Genomic DNA, 24,509 nt, shown 5'->3' with positions numbered 1-24,509 from the left:
AATCAGAAATGTTCCAAACTCTGAAATGTTATGAGTACATGATGCTAAAAACTTTCAGTTACTATTAGTAACTGTACTACAATTATTAGAAGTAGTATCACTATGACTTCCTTTTCTACTACTGCTATGGAATCTGGAAGAAATTTTTCTTAAAGAAAAAACTAGTTACACTAACATAACATGCTCTGAGTTACAAAGCTCTTTCTTACAATGGTTCTGTGAGGGCCCTTATCTTTTATTTCTAGATTATGGGAATAAAAGTTCTTATCTGACTATCTTAAGCCACACAGAAAATACATAAACTCTACAACTATAACTTGATGTCAGGCCTCCACCGTCTTTCTGCAGCATTAACTATTGCTTGGAGTAATGAGATTTGATAGAATGCCCAGTAATTACTAAAAATAGAGATATAACTTGTTTATATCCTTCACCTCTGCTCCCCTAGTGGGTAGCAGCTGGCCTCCAGATTAAGGAGATGGAAGTAAACCACCTCACCTCCCTCTCCCTATGTCCAAACATATAGCTCTCCACCCACTGCTCTTCATGTACTATTGTACACTGCTGATGTCAAAAGGAGATGTTATTTGTGAGTCAATTTAGTCTGAGTACCTCACATTTAGGAGGAGAATATCAAGTGCACAAAAGAAAGCACAAACCCATTTGCCAAGATCTCTTGACTGTCGAGAGGCCAGGACAATATGAGACCATGTCTCCTGACTTCCATTCAGAGCTATTTCTGCTACAGCCAGAAGGTTCTTCCCTTACTCTAACTTGAATCTCCAAACTTTCCTGGTTGTCTTATCAATTATTTATCCCTATTGCCATCCCAGCCAGTTTCTCCAATCTTGCTCTCTCCAATGACTTCTCAGAAATAGTCTTTGGTATCCAATTTCATTTAAGAAACAAATCCTGGGCTGGAGATGCAGCTGGAATAGAGTGCCTCCTTAGCAAGAGAGAGGCCCTGAGTTCAAACCCCACCACTGCCCTTCACAAATTCTCTGCCTTGACCCTTTAAGATTCTGTTTTTTTTTCTTTGCTCTTGCTGCTGGATTTTTAAATTATAGTTTCTTCTCACTGCCTCTGATGACCCGCCACACACACTGCCAGTTTCTGAAATGTGGTTCTTGTCTTCTCCACACAATTTAAATCTTGCAAGCCATTCATACAATTCATCAGCTTACACTTTCTCTGAACTTTCTCCATCATTTGGCTTTGGGGCCACCACCTGTGAGCATTGTTCTGCTTGCCCTTGGCCACCACTTTCCTGAGTTTCCTGGTTCTTCTCTTAGCTCTTGGTTTATTCTTTCAACATCTTTCCTAGCTCCTGTTCCTGCTTCTCATCCTGACAACAGATATCTCTGAAGTGCAAAGCTCAGCCCTCTATGATTACTGCTTGCTTACAGTATAGATGCTAATCTCATAGTGCTTATCTGTTCCCCCAGATTGACAGCCACTGTCGAGTGCTCTGCAGCAAGCCCAGTGCAGAAAACCTACAAAACTTGCATGGCTGCTTTACTGATGCTGTCATTCTTATAGTCTGAGAGTTTGAAATTTTATGTTATACTGAGCTCCTATTTAAACAAAATCATGTCTTACTAGTTCTGTGGTTTTAATCTCTCTCATATTGTCTCCTTACTTGTTCACTACCATTTTTTTTTATCACTTTAGCTCAGGTTCATTACACTGCACTTATAAACTAATGAAACTGTCTCACATCCACTGGGCTAACAAGTTATTAATCTTCTTGAAATAACCATAAAGAATCTGAGATATTTTAAGGAAAAGACTAAGATCATTTCTTTATATACTTTCCATAGACCCAACACAAGGCTATGCTTAATAAATAGCTGTTAATTTGAAAAATAAGTTCTCTGAATGAAGAAGGGTGAAGAAATCCACCATTCAGAAAAAAGGAATTGGTACCTGGGTTTTTCAAGCATTCTTATAAAATGACATGGAAGTGTTCATTCATTGAACAAATATTTACTGGGCTCCTATTTAAACAAAATCATGTCTTACTATATACCATGTACATAGTACCATGTACCATGTACAGGGGTTACTCTGTGGTCAACAAAACACATACCCTGCCCTTAGGAGGTGTACAGACAGAAATAAAAGTATAATGTCACACACAGCACATAGTGTGTGCTTACTAAGAGGTGGGAAGACGCCTCACTGTGTAGGGAGGAAAGAACCCCAGGGAGCTGAGTGGACCTAAGAGGAGGCTGGCGTGGTTATCAGATCACACGAGTCTCCTCATGGATATAGTCATAGTGCTTGGATTTTAGCCCAGCCACAATGAGAAGTCCAAGTGCCACTGAGGCAAAGGCACTAAAAACAAAGTATTACTGATCCCATGGATCACCCATACTTATCTAATTGATAAAATACTAACAAATGCCTTGGGCATTTTAGAAACCTTGGAATATTGTCCAATATACCAACAAGACAGATAAAAGGACATCTGTAAAGGCAGAGAAAACAATTTAACTAGAAGCCAGACCATAGCACATACATTACAACATAAAGTTAGTACTGCTATTTGTTTGAGACAGGGTCTCATTATGTAGCCCAGGTTGGTCTTGAACTCTTGATCCTTCTGTCTCAGCTTCTCAAGTACTGGGATTACAGGGGTGCCCCACGCTGCCCAATTCAGTACCACTTTGTAACATAATATTTTGGACAGCTTTCCAAGTTGCTATTTCTGACATATAAGATAGACCTCCACAAGCTACACTTATTAAAACAATACATACTTTCAAGTTGCTATTTAAGGAATATGGGAAAAGTTAAGGCTCATCAGCCATTGCTAGTGCTCAAGAAACTACAAAATGATCCCATCCCAACAGAAAGCACCATCTCAGAAATGTAGCAGTTGCCGTTCTTTTTGAAAGATGACAGTGTGAAGATCAAGAGGCAAGAGTTGTAAGATGGGAACCTGGAGAATACATAAGATGAAAAAGAGAAAAAAAATCTCCACCGAGAGTACCACAAAAATTTGATGCCCCTAGTATTAAATTAGTCATCAGAGACAACTGTAGTGGATGCCTCCCAAGTAAAGCTGAGGGAAAGTACCTGCAAAACCTGACAGGTCAGTAGGAAGTGATGAACCACTCGCGCTCTCAGCAACTGCTTAATATTGAAGCACTGTTGTTGGTGCTCTGCCCGGATGAGGACTTCTAGTGCGGCCAGCAGAGTTTCCCACACACCTTGCTGAGAAAGGAAGGAAACATGCACCAGTTAGCACAGGCACTGAAAAAACATGCTGCAGGCCACTTCCAAGACTATGCACCAATTTAACACTGTGTATATTCAATGTCAAAGATTACACATTTATCTGAAAAAAGTAAATCTTGAAATTTGTCCCCCATTTTTATTTCTTGTTTCAATGGGTCATTTCTAAATACCTTTGTTGAATAAAGTATTGAATTTGGTGATGTAGTACATTACCCTACCTAAATCATTAAATGATATGTAAATATTTTCAAAAGGGATTTATTCGAATCAACAAAACACATACATTACCAATATAATTGCTTTCAAATTATTTGTTCAGAGTGGTGTTATTAAAAATGAATAAATTTCAGTACTAATTTGCATACACAGTATTTAGCCAAATAATTTTAGAAAAAGTTCCACACTGAAGGATTAATGTATATTTAGTCCCAAATAATAGAATTCTCTGCATAATTATGAGCTGCATCTTCAACATCATTTGAAGGTGTCTTAAAAAGCTCCTACCACATTGAATAAAAAAAAATTATCCATAATCCTGGAGAAAAACAGATCTCATACAGATAACTAATACTGAAAGGTAATTTTATCATCTTATGGTGATAAGAATTATATATGATACATATGTGATTAGCCTTCCAACAAAACTACTAACAAAAGTAAAACTGGCTGGCATGAGTTGCAAGTCTTAATAATTCTCCTGTCATTATCTGACAGTAGTGAACAATGACAGCCAAGGAATCAACAGACTGATCACACTACTCTTAGCAAGGCCTCTGTCTTCATAAGACAGAACCAAGACACCCAACAGAAAAAGGTGTCTGGTAACTGGAAGGTCAGGCAGCCGAAGCATGAACACTTGGTACAGGTCTGACAAACAGTACCAGAATAATACAGAGCCAATACAATGAAACAACAAACAGCAAAAACCAAACAACAGAAACAGTTCAAAAATAATTAGGTAAGAACACCCTTATGTATGGTTTATCACATATGAATGCAATAAAACATTTTTTAAATCAAACAACCCCAAATTTGCTTGCTCTTTTGAAATAGTAAATTGACTCTCCAACATTTAGTCAGATAGATCTTCCAATCTCCAACTCAGCTTATTCTTTTTTTGGCAATACTGGGGTTTGAACTCGGAGCCTCATGCTTGCTAGGCAAGTGTTCCACCACCTGACCCACACGCACCCCCCAGCCTCCTCTCATTTTTTTTTTTTGCTTTATTTTTCCAGTACAGTTTTTTATTTTTTTTTGCCCAGGGCCAGCCTCAGACTGTGATCCTCACTTTTTGCCCAAACTGGTCTCACAATGCAATCCTCCTATTTCTACCTTCTGAGTAGCTGGGGTTAAGGCATGAGCCACCATGCCCAACGAGCATATTCTTTGTTACATACTGACTTTGATTTAATTTGTTTACATATTTTATCCCTATGTTCATTTGCTTTCTCTCTCTGCAATATTAAACATATTTTGAACTATATTCCTTTTTTAGGTCTGAAAATGAGTATTTGGAATGAGACATCAAAATAGATTACAAAGTTAAGAAAACTGACAAATGCCATCAACACCACAAATATAGAAAAACAGCAGTTTAGTTAGTAGTTTGGCAGTCCTTTTTGATACTTTTATGTATGTGGGTACATACTCTTTAATTTCCTTTTCATAAAACAACAGTTTTCTAATATAAATTTCTACAGGAAGAGCAGAAAAGTAATTCTCTTTCCTCTGTTTGTACAAAATTTCTTTATTTGGGCAGCACTGGAGTTTGAACTTGGGGCTTCGCACTTGCTAGGTAGGTGCTCTACCACTTGACCCACTCCACCAGCGCTTTTTTTGTGTGTGTTGATTATTTTCAAGACAGGGTTTCACAAACTATTTGTAAGCCTTGGTTGGCTTCAAACCACGATCCTCCTAATCTCTGCCCCTTGAGTAGCTAGGATTATAGGCGTGAGCCACCAGCACCCGGCTTGTACTAAATTTCTTATAAATGATAGATTTGAAAAGATTTTTTTAGCTTCACAATTTGTTAGTAATTATAAATTTTTAAGGGTTGTTGCCAAATTTGGGAATAATCAATTAAAAAAATGCTAACAGTATATACTTGGAGTTGCCCTTCAAATAATTAAGTTTGACAATACTACTATTATATTCCAAATGATTCCAGACAATCTCGTTTTTTGCAAAAACCACCAACACTTACTCCTGTTGGCGAATACTATGTGGTTCCACTGACATTCGACACTCACAGTGGTCAAAATCATTGCGTGCAAGGTGGTGGTTGTCAGGCCTGGGGCGGGGAGGAAAATAGGAAGCTACTATTTAACGGCATAGAATTCTGGTTTACAAGACAAACTGCAGATAGATGGTGGTGGTTGTACAGCACTGTGAATACACTCAGTGCTTCTGAACCACACACTTAAAAATGGTCAAGAGTGAATTTTATGACATGTGCACTTTACAATAAAAAATGAAGAAGAAGTACATGACATGCCTCTGCTTTGTTCCATATCTTCCAATCAAGCAAGAGCTCCTCTAATAGTTTAACATCTTGGATTATAGCATTAGTCTCCACATCCAACTTAAATTCTCCATTCTCACTGATATGGATAACATCTTCGCCACAACAACCTTCAAGAAGAGTCTATGGAAAATTAGCATTAATATAAGTGCTGCAGTAATAGCTGATTCACCAAGTAATTCAACAAAACATTAAGCTTTCAATCTTAGCCATCGTAACATTAAAGTCAAAGGAAGACTACTAAATAGTTCTCAACACTTGACAAAATATCTGTGCTTCACACAATAATTCAAATAAAAAATCCCAAACTTTCAAATATTTGTGATTACTCAGACTTAAAACATAAGGTAAAACAATCCACATTTTATTTTTATGTTTTGATTTTTACAGTGCTGGGGATTGAACCCAGGACGTTGGAATGCTAGGCAAATACTCTACCACTTGATTTTGTTTTTTTAGTTCAAGTTCCAGTGCTTACTAATAGGTGACTTTATACCAGTCCTTTGATCTCTCTCTGATTCTGTCTCCATCCCTACAAAATAGAGACGTGAAACAATATAAGCCACTATACCTTCAAGTTGGCAAGAGTACTAAGACTGTCTATCCCTCCTGACAATCTGGTGATACGGACTAGTTTTACAGGCTCCCTTTTACAGATATGGAAGCTGAGGCCCAGACTGGTGAATATAGCCCTTGGTTTTTTGAGACAGGGTCTCACTAGGCAGCTCAGGCTGGCTTTGAACTCATGATCTTCCCACCTCCACCTTCAGAGTGCTGGGATTACTGGCATGCACCACCATGCCTGGCTGTTATTTCCATTTTTTAAATTGAATTACTCTGCTATTAGTAATAAGCGTTCATGCCACAAATGTATACATCTTGATAAATTAAAGAGGTGGGGGGGAGGGGAAGATAGAAGAATCATCTTTTTGCCTTAATACTCATCCTCAGAGAGAAATACTTTCACAACACTGTCAGCTAGAAAGGTATTCAAATATATGGCGATGACAGGATGACAGTGAAAACACAGATATTTGTAATTTTAAAGAATGACTGCAGCAGTATTGCCTGGAGCAATGGCATACCTCTAGAGAGCTAGGTCCTCCTCCCTAAGTGTGGGAGTGAGGAAGCAGCTTCATCAGTCTGTAAAGAATGAGGGGCTGCATGAGTGCATATATTAAAAAGATTGAAAGATCCCAAATCAATGACCTAATGATACATCTCAAACTCCTAGAAAAACAAGAACAAGCAAATCCCAAAACAAATAGAAGGAGAGAAATAATAAAAATAAGAGCTGAAATCAACGAAATAGAAACCAAAAAAACCATACAAAGAATTAATGAAACAAAAAGTTGGTTCTTTGAAAAAATAAACAAGATCGATAGACCCCTGGCAAACCTGACTAAAATGAGGAGAGAAAAAACCCAAATTAGTAGAATTAGGAATGCAAAAGGGGAGATAACAACAAACACCATGGAAGTCCAGGAATCATCAGAGACTACTTTGAGAACCTATATTCAAATAAATTTGAAAATCTAAAAGAAATGGACAGATTTCTAGATACATATGATCATCCAAAACTGAACCAAGAGGAAATTAATCACCTGAATAGACCTATAACACAAAATGAAATTGAAGCAGCAATCAAGAGTCTCCCCAAAAAGAAAAAAGTCCAGGACCTGATGGATTCTCTGCTGAATTCTATCAGACCTTTAAAGAAGAACTGATACCAACCCTCCTTAAACTGTTCCACGAAATAGAAAGGGAAGGAAAACTGCCAAACACATTTTATGAAGCCAGTATTACACTTATCCCAAAACCAGGCAAAGACACCTCCAAAAAGGAGAACTATAGGCCAATCTCCTTAATGAACATTGATGCAAAAATCCTCAACAAAATAATGGCAAACCGAATTCAGCAACACATCAAAAAGATTATTCACCACGACCAAGTAGGCTTCATCCCAGGGATGCAGGGGTGGTTCAACATACGAAAATCAATAAACGTAATAAACCACATTAACAGAAGCAAAGGCGAAAACCACTTGATCATCTCAATAGATGCAGAAAAAGCCTTTGATAAGATCCAACATCATTTCATGATAAAAGCTCTAAGAAAACTAGGAATAGAAGGAAAGTTCCTCAACATTATAAAAGCTATATATGACAAGCCTACAGCCAGCATTATACTTAATGGAGAAAAATTAAAACCATTCCCTCTAAAATCAGGAACCAGACAAGGATGCCCACTATCTCCACTCCTATTCAACATAGTACTGGAATTCCTAGCCAGAGCAATTAGGCAAGAAGAAGGAATAAAAGGAATACAAATAGGTAAAGAAACTGTCAAAATATCCCTATTTGCAGACGACATGATCCTATACCTTAAAGACCCAAAAAACTCTACTCAGAAGCTTCTAGACATCATCAATAGCTATAGCAAGGTAGCAGGATATAAAATCAACATAGAAAAATCATTAGCATTTCTATACACTAATAATGAACAAACTGAAAAAGAATATATGAAAACAATTCCATTTACAATAGCCTCAAAAAAAATCAAATACCTAGGTGTAAACCTAACAAAAGATGTGAAAGACCTCTACAAGGAAAACTATACACTTCTGAAGAAAGAGATTGAGGAAGACTATAGAAAGTGGAGAGATCTCCCATGCTCATGGATTGGTAGAATCAACATAGTAAAAATGTCGATACTCCCCAAAGTAATCTACATGTTTAATGCAATTCCCATTAAAATTCCAATGACATTCATTAAAGAGATTGAAAAATCTACTGTTAAATTTATATGGAAACACAAGAGGTCACGAATAGCCAAGGCAATACTCAGTCAAAAGAACTATGCAGGAGGTATCACAATACCTGACTTCAAACTATATTACAAAGCAATAACAATAAAAACAGCATGGTACTGGCACAAAAACAGACATGAAGACCAGTGGAACAGAACAGAAGATCCAGATATGAAGCCACACAACTATAAGCAACTTATCTTTGACAAAGGAGCTAAAAATATACGATGGAGAAATAGCAGCCTCTTCAACAAAAACTGCTGGGAAAACTGGTTAGCAGTCTGCAAAAAACTGAAACTAGATCCATGTATATCACCCTATACCAAGATTAACTCAAAATGGATCAAGGATCTTAATATCAGACCCCAAACTCTTAAGTTGATACAAGAAAGAGTAGGAAATACTCTGGAGTTAGTAGGTATAGGTAAGAACTTTCTCAATGAAACCCCAGCAGCACAGCAACTAAGAGATAGCATAGATAAATGGGACCTCATAAAACTAAAAAGCTTCTGTTCATCAAAAGAAACGGTCTCTAAACTGAAGAGAACACCCACAGAGTGGGAGAAAATACTTGCCAACTATACATCAGACAAAGGACTGATAACCAGAATATACAGGGAACTTAAAAAACTAAATTCTCCCAAAACTAATGAACCAATAAAGAAATGGGCATGTGAACTAAACAGAACTTTCTCAAAAGAAGAAATTCAAATGGCCAGAAAACACATGAAAAAATGCTCACCATCTCTAGCAATAAAGGAAATGCAAATTAAAACCACGCTAAGATTCCACCTCACCCCTGTTAGAATAGCCATCATCAGCAACACCACCAACAACAGGTGTTGGCGAGGATGCGGGGAAAAAGGAACCCTCTTACACTGTTGGTGGGAATGTAGACTAGTACAACCACTCTGGAAAAAAATTTGGAGGCTACTTAAAAAGCTGGACATCGATCTACCATTTGATCCAGCAATACCACTCTTGGGGATATACCCAAAAGACTGTTACTCCAGAGGCACCTGCACATCCATGTTTATTGCGGCCCTATTCACAATAGCCAAGTTATGGAAACAGCCAAGATGCCCCAGCACTGACGAATGGATTAAGAAAATGTGGTATCTATACACAATGGAATTTTATGTAGCCATGAAGAAGAACGAAATGTTATCATTCGCTGGTAAATGGATGGAATTGGAGAACATTATTCTGAGTGAGGTTAGCCTGGCTCAAAAAAACAAAAATCGTATGTTCTCCCTCATATGTGGACATTAGATCAAGGGCAAACACAACAAGGGGATTGGACTATGAGCACATGATAAAAGCGAGAGCACACAAGGGAGGGATGAGGATAGGTAAGACACCTAAAAAACTAGCTAGCATTTGTTGCCCTTATCGCAGAGAAACTAAAGCAGATACCTTAAAGCAACTGAGGCCAATAGGAAAAGGGGAACAGGTACTAGAGAAAAGGTGAGATCAAAAAGAATTAACCTAGAAGGTAACACCCACGCACAGGAAATCAATGTGAGTCAATGCCCTGTATAGCTATCCTTATCTCAACCAGCAAAAACTCTTGTTCCTTCCTATTATTGCTTATACTCTCTCTACAACAAAATTAGAAATAAGGGCAAAATAGTTTCTGCTGGGTATTGGGGGGGGAGAGGGAGGGGGCGGAGTGGGTGGTAAGGGAGGGGGTGGGGGCAGTGGGGAGAAATGAACCAATCCTTGTATGCACATATGAATAATAAAAGAAAAAAAAAAAAGAATGAGGGGCTGGCCTGGAGGATGTCACTGATGCATCCATAACTAAAATTCTTTCTTTCTTTTTTTTTTTTGCAGTACTGAGGCTTGAACTATTTGCCCGGGCTGGCTTCAAACCACGAACCTCCTGATCTCTGCCTCCTGAGTAGCTAGGATTATAGGTGTGAGCCTTGGGCGCCGAGCTAAAATTCTTTGAGTTTATTTTTTTTCTTACTTTTCTAAGATACTTTAGATAACAGAAAAATGCAATTATTTAAATGATGAAAAGAGCCAGAAGAGTTCATTGATTTGATTAAACATGCACTAGTGAGTTTCCTTCATTTTCTCCAGGAGTGCCAAAACAAAGCTATTACTGGAAGACTTTGATGAGGGTGAGAATCAGTGTATAGAGACCACAAGAATAAATTTTATGAGACCATACCTTCAAAATGTGAAAGCCAACAATGCATTTTTGTTTGATCAACACCTGATGAATCATGGAAAGTCCATTACAATTTTCCAATTCGTGTACTCTCTGTTGGCTGTATTTAATTAAAGACAATATAACTCGCAGTGCTAATGCTTGAGTTTGTTCACAGTCACTGAGTTCCACAACCTAAAAGCAAAAGTGGAAACATTTTTAGCTTTATCTGTTAAGTGTGTGATTTGCCATTATGTTCTATCAGGCCGTTAGTTTCTAGGAAGGCTTATTTTTAACGCTTATACTGTAACTAATTAAGAACTGTGGATGAACTTCAGCCTCTTAAATGGACTGTGAATGAATTCAAATAACACAGACAGCCATAGAGGTCAGGAGCATTTTATACTTAGCAATCTGAAATAGTACCTCAAGTTTTCAATTATCAATCAAGAAATAGGCTCTGATATCAAGTGCTACAAGAGATTCAAAGAAGCAAAAGGTATGATGCTTGCCCTGAAGGGAAATCCTGTCTAGCAAAAAAATAACAAGTAAAATAAAAGCCACATATAGTGTCTTGCATTCAGTTCCAACACTTCTAACAGCTACTATATGTAAGAAATACCTATTACCATGATAAAATCAAAGAAGGAAACAACAGACACTCCATAAGAACAGAGTGCTTCTGATTCTCTGCTGCTTTAGGGAAGGCCGCACAGAGAGAAGCAGGCTTGGAAAGAGAAAGAGCCAAACCCTGCCTGGAAAGCAGGGATGCAGCATGCTCAGGTGGGGCAAAGGCCTACCATGGAAGCTTGTACAGCTCAGGAGGCTGTGGGCTTCCTCTGGTGGAGATGACCTCATGAAGCAGGCTATGTGAGTAAGGAAACTAAAATTTATTTTTGAAGGGAAGGTAAAGATACTGAACAAGGAAAGTTTTTAAGTTTTAAATGTGAAAACATACTTTAAAGGTCTTATTGGCAAGATTCTAATGTATGTACAATAGAAATCTAACCATTTTCTCTAGGATTTAATCACTGCAACAAAATTGAACATTCAATTTTGAATTGAATATTCAATACCTGATGAAGAGAAAAAACGAAGGACAAGTATTTTGAAATAACAGAGTGGTATAAAAAGAGATCAAAAAATGTTGATGAGGAAGTAAATGAAGAGTTTTTACTTTTAAAACATGAGGGGAAAATCTATTTAACTAGATACTGGACTGGAAAAAGTAATAAAAGGGTAGAGGAAGAGAAAACAAGACAGCTTACAGAGTTCAGTGGATCAAATGCCAACAAGATAAAATATTTCACCTTATAAAATAAGAACACAACAACAAATGTTGATATGCTCCTTTATGGCAAAGTTAAATCAAAGGTGGCCCCACTAAAGAAAGCCATCCAGTTAAGGAAACAGTGTGAAAATTTGATGATGCTTTAAAAGTTAGACTTGGGATAAAATGGGGTGGCATTCTGAGGATGAAGACTTGGGCAATTTAATTAGATGGGATATGGACCTGAAGAAGTAGAAATGATCTGTAACAAAGTGACGCTATTTGGTTATTATGGATCTCAGCAATCCCGGAAATAGTCAATACATAATCAAAGTGATTGCTCACTTTGCATCAGGGAAGATATTGGTCCTGCCTTCAAATGACTAAACAGAACAGGTAATTAAGTGGTTTCTTTTAAAATGGTACTTATGGCCTGTGTCAATAAATAATTTTTTTCACTTATTTGTTGACCTTTGCCCCATGCACTGGGAAGTTTCAAGAGACAAACTTTCTCTTTTTAAAATCCGTTTCTTTCATATCATCACTAAAAGCATACATTTTTCCTTCCAAAGGCAATTTAAAATCTCGTATTTGACATTTACTTGTTCCAATTACATTTGTGGATAACATAAAACTTCTAACACCTTCATAAAATAGAAGAACCTTAATTACATGTGGCGGAAAGCTGGATGTCATCCTGTTATGTGATTTTCTTATCTTAAAAGTTGAATAGAGTTGAGTGTAGCTTTTTTTGTAGTTTACAAGTAGCCCTTTAATTTGTCAGTAAAAAAGTAGTTTTATCTTTAGACAAAACTATAAATCATGGTTCTTACCCTAGCAAAGAGGAAAACAAATATACCAGCTCCACCAATCTCATGCAGAATGCCCTGAACAGTTTGACATTCAGTGGGCTGGAGGGTCTTCAGCTGAGGAGGTTCTAGCAAGATGCTGTGGACTTCTTTTGAGCTGAAGGGTCTTTGAGAGGGCTGGGTTTTCACTTGACCTTTGAGTCTAATCACTGGTTCATAGATGGTGTACTGGCCTGGGCAATAAGTTGTATAAACAACTGAAAGACTTTCCTGAAACACAAAAGGTTTCCTTTAGTAACAAAACAAAGTTTCAAAAGTAAGGTATGGGTTAACAAAAAAATTTCAATGTGAAAAGATATCTAATTAGTTGGTTTTTATTTTTAAAAAGATGGTTATTACATTAAACTAAGAAGAACATTCGAAGCAAGGCTGCTTCTCAGAAAGGAAATTGGTCAGTTTCATTGAGCTGTGGCCAATAACATAAAGTATCCCACAGTTGAGAAGAGTTGTAGTTCTGATTGGTTCAGAATAAACATGAAATCATACTTTCCATTAGTACTAGTTACATCGAAGTCTTCTGCTACACTCATTATAGACCAGGCACTATTTTTAACACTTTGAAATATGGGAACTCTGGGTCAATTTACCTGAAAATTTTCCTTTGGATTTGCTCATGGTCATCTAAAAGTGACTCTAAACTAGATTTTTCTTTTTATTAGAATAAAATTCCAGAAAGCCAGCAGAAGTAAACAAAATTCTTGGGCCACACTTGAGATCTACCAAATCAGAGGCTTTGGCACAGCAGTGTGTGTTTTAACAAGTCCTCGGGTGATAGTGCTGGACACTCAGCTTGAGAACCATTTCCCTAAAGCATGTTTCCTCAGTGAGGAGACTTTTGGAGTACAATGACCCTCTGTCATTTAACAGTGTCCATGCACTCAGACCATTTGGTATCCCTAGCCCCCACCCAACAACTGCTAACAACCAAAATCTGCCCCCCCCCACCATTTTAAAACACTGTTTAGGGAAAAAAGTATTATATGCCTAATGTCAAAGTTTTCAGTGCATTATAGTTATTTAGTAGATCTTCTAAAAGTAGTGGTATTTTTGTGATTTTGTTGTTGTTTTTGTTTTTGAGATAGGCTGGCCTGGAACTCACACTCTTCCTGCCTCAGCCCCTTAAATACTGAGACCACAGGTGTGCGCCACTATGTCTACCCTGAAATCCTGGATTTCTAGTTGCTACTGATGAAAAACCGTAGTAGCGCCAAAACTGTATACTGGCAGGACAAAATATTACAATAACATAAAAAAAAGTTTCCTATTCGCAGAATTAGCAAGATTTTGAAGGCAAAATTCCTGGGTTTTATTGATGCTGAAGAATAAATTATCTAAAACATGAATGCATGTAATTAAAACTGGTATCACAGATGAATGCTAGCATACATTTGCCAGTATAAAATATTATAAATGAATATCAGTATTTATTTGTAAGTATGCAAAAGGGAATAATGAGTGGTATGTTTTATCAGTACACCAGGCAAAAATGTGCTATATTTCTCCTTGTATCATAAGCATTTTTCCTGAATGATTAGTAAGTACAAACTAAACCAAACTTATACAATTACCACAGAAATATTATGTGAGGCCCTGAGTTCAAACTCTAGTGCCACTAAAAAAAAATAAATAAAAACAAGAAACATAATTCCAAGGAAAAGGAAATATAAACTTAAAGCATGGAATAATACTTGACTATACATTTCAATAAATATACCTGTAAAAATTTACTATAGTTAATTGACTGCTGGAAGAGTGGTTCAAGTGGCAGAATGTTTGACTAGCAAGTGCAAGGCCCTGAATGCAAACCACAAGTACCTCCAAAAAAAAAAAAAAAAAGTTAACTGAGTATCAAACAAATAATACCCTATAAAACTATACTTCATGATAACAAGGTTAAAACTTAAAAAATTAAAACTTACAATTAAGAGACCAACATCCACCTCTTTCTTGGTCATAAAAAGTTCTCTGATTTGTTCACACTGCAAAATTTCTTTGTCAATATATTTGGAGAAGTCGATCACGGGCTTGCCATATTTACATGGCATTACAGATGTGTGGCTGGGTCCACAAGCATATAGATAAAAGGCCTCTTGTGAACCAATCTTAGCTCCTGAGTAGCAGAAAAATAAAGTCAGTTATTTAAAATACTCTAAGTAAAACTGTTCATAAAAAGTAAGAAAATGCGAGGGGGAGTTGCCAGACTCTTTCAGTTGTTCACTATTTCTGATAAAATTAATAAAGCCTCAATTTCCAAATTAATGTATAATGAGAAAATTACCTATGCCACTTATGATGGGGGATGAATTAATGTATACAAAGTTAACTGTGAAACTCTTGATCAAACAAAATACAATTTCTATTTGTTCCTTAAGCCAGGAAAAGTTTTTTGGCTTGTCTGCTTTGCTTTTTTATTTCTTGGTAAATCCATTTTTAAATGAAATTTGAATCAAAACCTTACATGCCTTCCCATCTACTCAATAAACATGGTCTGAATGCTGTTATTTTTTAAATGATGTATTTCACTTCCCCCCTACGATCTGGCATCTGGATAGCATGCACTAAAATTAGAAACAAAGGGACAGCCATTCTAAGCTTATTAGTTATGACACAGCATTTTCCAGGACTATAAAACAACACTGACTACATAATATAGGGAGATGGAAGAGAAGGGAGAGGGTGAGTCTCTATTATATAAGGTATTGCAAAGCACAGCTAGGTTGCAATATGTTAAAGTACTTTAAAAGTGCCTCTTAGAACCGTGGAAATGCAGTGCTGACTAAACACAGGAGAAGGAACAGAGATCAATAGTTAAGCCTGATTAGTTTACATGGTGTAATACTTGTTAACTGAGAGAAAAAAACTGGGAATGTTTCAAACGGGAAAAATGTACCATTGAAAAGGAGCAAATTTCCGAGGTCCCATTTTCCAGCCACTTGCAAAAACTCTTCTTGGGAAGATAAACAATGGCCAATCATGCAAAATGTTTTGTTACTATCAGATGATAAGCTTGTTTTTCTTGGAAGCATAAAATCCAAAGTGACATCAGGCTTCCTAAATTAAAAACAAAGTTAATGACTTTAGAGAGTACAAAAATTATTCATTTTAGAAGTATGAATGCTTAATGATGGGACCTTCTTGGACAACTTTTCTTGATTCAGAATTAAATGGTTGGCATGAGAGAGAAAGGAGGCTGCACCTTGCTGTCTCTTGGTCAGAGGTGCTGGTGGGCTACAAGTCAAGAGAGCAAAGCAGAAGAGATGCCTGGGGATCCTACAGCAAACCATGGGAAGCTGTAGACATCTTTATCATTTAACTGTACCTTATGAGCCTACCTGTTCTACAAACTCAAACCAACTACCTTCCCTTAATTTTACCAAGAAGTCTCCCATTTTGGCAAACAATTCCTAAAATTTCATGTCCGCTATGAGGCTTTCAAAGACTAATGTCACATCTCCAAGTGTTGCTTTGTCTTGTTGCTGAAACACCAGTATTTTTGCATTTTGTTTTTTCAACAGATTTTGATTAGCCTCCTCTTTTTTCTTTATGGGTAAAGGTTAATCAGGAATGCTTACAAAAGACAGGGCCAAAATATGTAAAGTCAGGCTTCCTCATAGATACACAAAAGCTGGGAGGACTTCCATCACTGTAGTGAAAGTGCTGAGTACAGGGTCCACCCCTATTTGAGGCATGTGGTAGACTCCATGTTAAGGTAATGCAGGCACCTATCAGAAAAGGTCAAGTCCAGCACTTGTGAAAAAGATGGGGAACCTAGACTAAGCTAACACCAGTAAACTCCTTTGGGGGAAATTCAACTGTGTATTTATCTATTTTAAAACTTTTCCTTAAAGCTATTTCTTATTTAGCAGATAAATTCAACTACTTTAAAAACAAATTTTTTTGGCGGCACTGGGGTTTGAACTCAAGACTTTCTGCTTGAGAAACAGGTGCTCTACTACTTGAGGCACACCTCCAATCCTAATAGGAATATTTTTTAATAAAAAAAAAACTGAGATAATCATCTTTGTAGGCCAAATAAATGGTTATGACTGAAATACTACTACCACCTAATGGCATTATGACTTAATACTTTTTTTTAAAAAGGTGAAAGAAAATCTAGTACAAGATTCATGCAAAATAAATTCAACAAGTATCTACCATGTGCCATATATTTCTACCATATCTGTGTGTTCATCAAATAATAATATAAAATATTAATAATTCATTTTAATTGTCATTATGCATTAAAATGACCTCTTAAAATGTATTCTTTGTAGAAATTAATCTATATATCTTATAAAGTGATAAGTCAACAGAATATTTTTGTCCTTAATCTCTTTCTTGCTTCTATGTTAACTAATGAAATCATGAACTTATATCAAATGGCAAAAACTCCTTCAAAGGAATGTAAAATAAGTGAGAGAGTACACAAAGAGTGATGAGTGAGTCCAGCAGCTATCCTCACTTCAGAATTGTCCACAATGACAACCTGGTCTCTTACCCCGAACGTGCCTGAAGACTACTTTACAGTTCCTGCACCTGTCAGGTGCCTGGTAAAGAGGGGACTAGAGAGCAGCACAGCACAGGGTTTTAAAGCATGGGCTCCATTTAGGCTCAGAGCCTCAGTTCAAGTTTCACCTCTACTCTTTCCATGTCCCCCACTCTAGGTCTCAGTTGACTTACATAAAATAGAGTCAAAAACATACCATATAGCATTTTGGGCAGGATGAAATGAGGTGCTCTGTGTAAAGTGTCTGACACTTGCTACTAGCTCAAGAAATGAGTAGAATCCAAGAAGAGAAAGGGGCTGTCCACTCATGGCCTCACCTCCAAATCCAAGAGATCCAATTCAATATTCTGCAGATGAATTTATTATAGCTGCCATTCAGGCTTAGGCAGGTGTGAAGATGGAGAACTTTTCAGAAAGCATTTTATTTGTAATATGGAAAGAAGGCTTCAATTATGTATTTTCATGTGTTTTCTTAAATGAACAAAACAAAACAGAACTCCTGGTTTAACTCCTGTGGCAGACACTGTGGACTGGCTACCCCAAAGCCATTTGCCAGTCCTTCTCCCTGTCTTGCTCTGACTGAGGCCTGACAGCTGTGAGGAACCAGTGCCTGCAGCCTCCCGCAGCAACGCTTGGCACCCTGATTCTTCAACAAACACTCAATGAACAAGTAAGTGAAACTCAGTTAATCTGTGCTAAAGACATGCTATTTTTGAGCGTTTTTGAGAGAATTAGGAGATAGTGTATATAAAGTGCCTAGCAAAAGATCGATGACATAGTAAATGTATTCACTTTTCTAGTTACTCAACTGAAGACACTTCCAGCCAACTTCATCCTCTATAGCCTTCCTTACACTTCCATTCAATCAAAATGCTTCTTAACTTACAAATCCAAGACACCTTATAGTTCACTCACAGTTAAATTTTACATAAAGGTAGTCTACAAAATGTTCCTTAACCTGACATACACTTCTGTACAGAAAAAAAAAAAATCACACAATACTCTACATGAATCAATCACCTGCTATATTTCTAGAACTCTACCTAAATCTGTCACATGATACATTGGCTTATATTTTTCTCTAGTTATTCTAACTTTGTTTCAAAGTCTAATTTAATTTAGACATTAGTTTTATTAGACAATTAATTTAAAAAATTCCTTGTGGATTCATTTTTATAATATATGAGGTTGAGGAACAAAATTATATTCTATAATTCTTGATCTAATATGTATTGGATATAAATGTCTAAATGTCCAGGTTTTCTGCATGCTTCCCAAACCCAAATATAGTCATCCATCAGTATCCACAGAAGAGTGGCTCCAGGTCACTGCACAGATACCCACATGCAAGGATGTTCAAGTCCCTTACAGAAAACAGCCTATTTTGTACATAACCTTATTCTCTTGTGTACTTTAACCATCTCTAGATTACTTAGACTACCTAATGCAATGAAAATGCTTTGTAAACAGTTATTATATTCTATTGTTTGCACAGTAATAACAAGAAAGAAGTCCATACATGTTCATCATAGGTGCAACTGCTTTTCTTGAATATTGTCAATGTGAGGTTAGCAGAATCCACAGATATGGTGGGCTAACTATATTAATTTTCAGTTTAAGTTTTCAAACTGTATCTGAGATTAGCATGTAGTTTTTAAAAATGCTTCATACCTCTGCCCAGAGACCCATATGGAGATTTTCCCATGGACAGTCTTTTTCCCTTGAGGCCGCTGTAGGTAGGTGAGTACTAAATGTTGCCATTTGCTTGGGAGGAAAATATTCTCCTGTGATTCAACCTGTGCTAGTAAAATGGCTTTCATATTATCATTTGAGTCCACACACACACTACAAAAAAGAGAAAGGCACAGGCTGAGAACATGGAAATTCTGACCTTAATATTTAGTATATTATGGAAACTGTAATTCTCAACATTTAAGTGACATTAAAAATCAATTCTATTTTAAATTAAACCAATTGAAAAGTTATTTTAGTATATTATTACTTCAATTTATGAATTAAAATAGATTAGGTTCACTGTTCGTGTTAATATTATTTCTATTACATAGTCACTGCCTTTTTAGAAACTACAATGTAATATCTGGTTAATAGAAAAATTAATATATTATAACGAATACCTAAATGACAGAATACATTGGATGTCTAACCTACTTTGAAGGATTACTGAAAGAATAAAGAGATAGTATATATAAAATCACCTAATAACATTTACAACTTTTATGAAACGTATATTCTTAAGTAACATATTTTATTTTAGTCTGGAGCCTTATACAAATAGTACCATAGTATCCATATGCAGCACAAATAAAAGATTTATAGCTATACCTCTCAGAACAAGATAGCAATGAGAGCCCAGCTTGCTAGATAATGGCTGGTAAACATATCATCTACATGGAAAATATTTGTTTGTTAAAAACATCTTAAGATCACTGCAGTCTGACAGCATGTCTCCATAGGAAAAAACTTCAGTGTTTAATACAAAATCTAGTATAATATTAACGTAATCAAGAACGATATAGATTTGGGGGCAGAATAACATACTAGTACCAAAATGGTATTAATAACTGTCAGAATGTATCTTCTTTTTTAAATAAGATTTTTCTCTTTTGCTGTAATGGTCTTTATTATCAGATTTCACAGTAATGTCTCTTACACAAATTTTTTAAGTAAATGATCTACTGTTAGAGGTTGAGGACAACCAATACCGAAAGATGAAAGTGCCACTGTGGGGATCAGCCCACACTTGGATCATCAGTGCTTTGGATCCCAGTGAAATCAAATGAATACAGCCTTCTTCTATTAGTCTTTCATCAGGGTTTATGGACTCCGCACCTTCTGGTCTGTTGCTGTCTATGAGAAAAAGATTTTGGAACTGAGTGGAAACAGGAATTTAAAAGAATACAAATTGTGGTGGTTCATTTAGCAGATTCTTTACCCTGAATGTACGAGCCTGACCAGTTTTACACAATAGCATTTCCAATTTAGATCTTATCCCCCAAAAGGCACAATGGGTGGTGAAAAACGGTAACCAAGTGCTTTAAGTTACTGAATGTTTTAAGAAATGTAGTAACTGAAGGCAACTGTGGGCATGACTGCTGTGTGTCACTGTGGTCACACAGTACAGTCTGCACTGAGCTTCTGTCATCAGTTCGATTGCGCCACGTTCGCATCACTGAACCTGATCCAGGCAGCACACGCCATCATCACACATCTCACACTACCAAAGTTCACTATGATTATCAGAATGGCATGATCTTTAAAACACTGATCTTATTAAAACTCATTTTAGAAAAACTGTAGCGTTTGAACACAGTGGTTACTTAGACTCTCTGATGAGTGATTTTTGAACATAATTTATGGTGATTCTGAAACTCTGCTAAGGCTTTTAAGTCAGGGTAAAGGGTTATAGGTTTTGGCTATCTGGTTATCCATCTCAATGCCTTTTCTTCACTAAAACTCTGCACTACCTGAATATGTATGCTTTACTACTTGTTACTATAACACATTTGATTTTTTTTGTGGCACTGGGATTTGAACTCAGGGCCTCAGGCTTTCTAGGCAGGCACTCTACCACTGGAGCCATGCCCCCAGCCTGAGACAAGTGATTTTATGTAAAGCTGCACTAAGATGTACCAAAATAAAAATTTATGTTCAAAGGTTGAGACATTTAAAGAAGAAGGGCATTACTAGTTATTAGACTGCCATTCTCAATAGGCAAAACTACCACCAATCTATAAGAATACCCCCTCTGGTATAATGACAATAGTCCTAAAGAAAAAAGGGTTAGTCACGGATCATTTTGAGGACTGCTTATGACATAAGATACAAAGAGCTCATATCTGATGTGACATTTAAAAAAGGTTTCCATACTGAAGATGAACCTGTACAAATAAAATACTAGAACAAATACCACTATGTACCTAGGAACTGCAGAGAATGAATATTGTAAGTATTTCTTAACCTAATGTTCAGAACAATCTTAAAAGGTAAATATTATCATCCTTATTTTGCAGGTAACAGAAGTCAGGTGGTAAGAGGTTAAATATCTTGCTTGACACACAGTTTAATGCCAAAATACCTGATATCACTAAGATATTTTCATTACTCTTCAAAATTCTTATTTTAATCCACAAAAGATATTCGGTAACTGCCTGAAACATTTCAGATTCTCTGCTGATTATTTTTAAAGCTTAGTTTCCTACGTGATGCTGCAAAAGCACACAAGTATTATATCATATTAATGGAATGGAAACTGTCTGAAGAAAAGGGGTTCAGATTTCACCTGCGGGCTTCAAATAACAGTTCCCACCACTTCAGCCTGAGGTGTCATTAAGGACTTTCTTTTCCATGTACAGGTCAGTGGAGCTCAGACACTGGTGAAAGTCCAGAGGCTCCAGTGGGTGGATGAGATTTGTGGGATGAATCCCATGCACATATAAAACCTTCAGCATCATTCCATGACCCTAAGAATTTCCCTACTTCCTTTGTTCTTACCACCATAAACCACTCTGTGTGTGTGTGTTTCTGGGGAAGGAACCTGGGGCTTCATGCATGCTAGGCAAGTGCTCTATCACTGATCTAGGCTCCAGCCCCTATACTGCTCTTTAAGAAGCAGTTTCTTTCCACCCTCATCATATAGGAACAAGACGCAGTTTCAAGGCAGCATAACAACAGTTCTTCAGTTATGGAAAGGACAGGAATGAACTTGCTTCCAACTTTGGAGAATGACTGGTACATGTAAACTTCAGTGACAGGAACTAGGAAAGGGTCACTGATATAAGACATAGCAGAAGGAAAACTTGAATTAAAAGAGAAATACGGTGGAATAGGGGCTGCCTAATAAACACTGAGAAACATGTAGCAGAAAAGCTGCTATGGGACTTTATCCTTTCCTTTTTTGTCATTGGAAGCTGCCCTAACCCAGTAATAGGACCAGCAAAGAGGCAAGAATGGGGCTGATGACCCCAGCAGCAGTTGTATAAGGGTACCCCTCACTCCTACCCATATGAGAAAAGTATAGGAGGAAATGGAGATTTCAAGGCTACCTGAAAACTCAAGTTTGATAATTCAGGCCCTACCACCATTAAGTTAGGCTTTAAGGTGAAAAGCAAGTTAGAACACTGTCATATGTTCTATAGTTCATCCAAAATTGCTATGTGAAAAATCTTAGTGTACAAATTGGATAGCTGCTACCATACCTGCTCCATCAAAACTGCTGTCTTGTAAAACTGACAATTTGCTCCTTTTCTTTGCCTTCTTTCCTCTTTGTGCAGTACTCTGAGAGTCATGGATACACTCCACATTAAACCAAAGGGCAATACTGAAACCTTCTGAGAGGTGTGGCCAGCAGTTCTGCCCCAGCAGCGGCAAGTGGATTGGCGCTATGTGCCAAGAGGACAGCAGATGATGGGGAAAACCTTCTCTGCCAGCTTCCTTCTTGCCCCGTGAAATTCGTGCTCTTCTCAACAAGCCCATGGCCTTGTTGTTCAGAATCCCAGGACACTTTTGTGATGAGATACCATTGCTGACAATTGGGGTGTGCAGCAAAGGGAAGGTGAGATAGTGTGAAGGGCTCATAGTAACATCACTTTCAACAATTTTCAGAATGCCCAGAAGAAGAATTTCCTAGAAGAAAAAAAATGAAACTACAGTCATATAACCAGGTACATAGTAATACTGGAATTCAGATTGTAAGTTAAAATAAACACATACCCTCTTATTTCAGCATTCTATTTAAGTAGCTTATCTATCACATCTTTAATTTTCCATTATTGTTTAACTAAGATGAACTATGAAACAGATAGATTATTCTTAGAATGTTAATATCATAGTTATTTTGGTTTAAATTAAGAGGTTTTTGTGGGACAAATCTAATATTTATGAGTTTTAAGTATTATAATTTAAGTCTGATAATTACATCAGGAATTATTTTTCTAAAACAAAGATGTTTATTGCAACTTTGGTCTTTCTCTCAATTTTTTTTCAATACTGGGGATGGAACTCAGGGCCTCATGCTTGCTAAGTGAGCACTCTACCACATGAGCCATATCACCAGTCCTATTTGCTCTTACTTTGTTTTTCAGATAGGGTCTTCTGCTAACTTTGTTCAGACTGGCCTCAAACCTCAATCCTTATTTTGCCTTCCAAGTAGCTGAAATTACAGGTGTGCACCACCATGTCTGGCCTCTCAATTACTTTTAAGTGAGGGATTTATCCAAAGACCTTACAAATCTCCAGATTTCTGAATGATATTATACCCTGACTGGCTCCATAAAATTGAGTGCTCAATTATTTTCCAACTTATTTCACATGCTTTTCCCCTAGTCAGGTAAATGGAATTGATTGTATATCTATGCTACATCAAAGAAGAGAACTTAGGGATTTCCAAATAATTAAAAATACATTCTATTAAGTGAAAATGTAAAAATTATAGCATATTTACTGTACAAGGAGATTTCTCCAGAAATATTCTCAAAAGAAGGGTTAGCTCTTCTGAACATGTTCTTGAGCTCATCAGTGATACCAAGAGATCCACCAATACTCTCTGGCATGCTAAATTTTAAGAAGAGGAGAAAAATTAAACCCCATACACTTTAATTAAAGGAAATGAATAAGCAATCACACTGAAAGAAATCAAATAGTATTGTCACATTTTGAATGGATTATAAGCAATCTGTTTGTAATTATACTATCTGTTGAAGAAATAGCAAGATAAACTAAAAGCAAACAAGGAACTGCCAAAAACACCTTTCATAAAGATTGACTAGCTATAAGTACACGATAGGCATTCTTTAAAGAAGCATAAATCAGTACAATGTTAGTTAGATGAACTACACTCACTCACATATCATAAAATAGTATGCTGCCTTTTAATTTTGAAATGTTTAAACTATAACAGAGAATATAACAGAGACAATATTAAAGATTGTGTAAATACTTAAATATCAAAAACTATTTAGCCTGGATGTTTTCTTTATTTTATCAAGAGGTCTAGCATAAAACATAAATAATGGTATATAAATTCATAGCTTTTTTTTAGAGTAGGGCTGGGGATGTAGCTCAAGTGGTAGAGTACTTGCCTAGCAAGCACAAGCCCATGGATTCAATTCCTAAT

The 24,509-nt window shown here is 36.8% G+C and overlaps 1 protein-coding gene across 1 annotated transcript in view; it reads right to left on the bottom strand.

Moving 5' to 3' along the window:
• Lyst (lysosomal trafficking regulator) overlaps window positions 1-24,509 on the bottom strand; it is a 171,381-nt gene that overhangs the window by 91,605 nt on the left and 55,267 nt on the right. The window contains exons 11-20 of the mRNA XM_074056828.1: window positions 23,838-23,947; window positions 22,594-23,020; window positions 20,101-20,245; window positions 19,049-19,222; window positions 15,761-15,921; window positions 14,790-14,980; window positions 12,835-13,080; window positions 10,753-10,926; window positions 5,738-5,887; window positions 3,082-3,219 (exon numbers count right to left, since the gene is read on the bottom strand). Coding sequence (XP_073912929.1) covers window positions 3,082-3,219; window positions 5,738-5,887; window positions 10,753-10,926; window positions 12,835-13,080; window positions 14,790-14,980; window positions 15,761-15,921; window positions 19,049-19,222; window positions 20,101-20,245; window positions 22,594-23,020; window positions 23,838-23,947 — 1,916 coding nt within the window. The remainder of the gene's footprint in view (window positions 1-3,081; window positions 3,220-5,737; window positions 5,888-10,752; window positions 10,927-12,834; window positions 13,081-14,789; window positions 14,981-15,760; window positions 15,922-19,048; window positions 19,223-20,100; window positions 20,246-22,593; window positions 23,021-23,837; window positions 23,948-24,509) is intronic.

Source organism: Castor canadensis, chromosome 15 (assembly GCF_047511655.1).
Source record: "Castor canadensis chromosome 15, mCasCan1.hap1v2, whole genome shotgun sequence".
In the NCBI taxonomy this organism is placed as follows: domain Eukaryota; kingdom Metazoa; phylum Chordata; class Mammalia; order Rodentia; family Castoridae; genus Castor; species Castor canadensis.
Note: the sequence above shows the minus strand (reverse complement) of the source record. Positions and strands in the feature narration are given on the sequence as shown.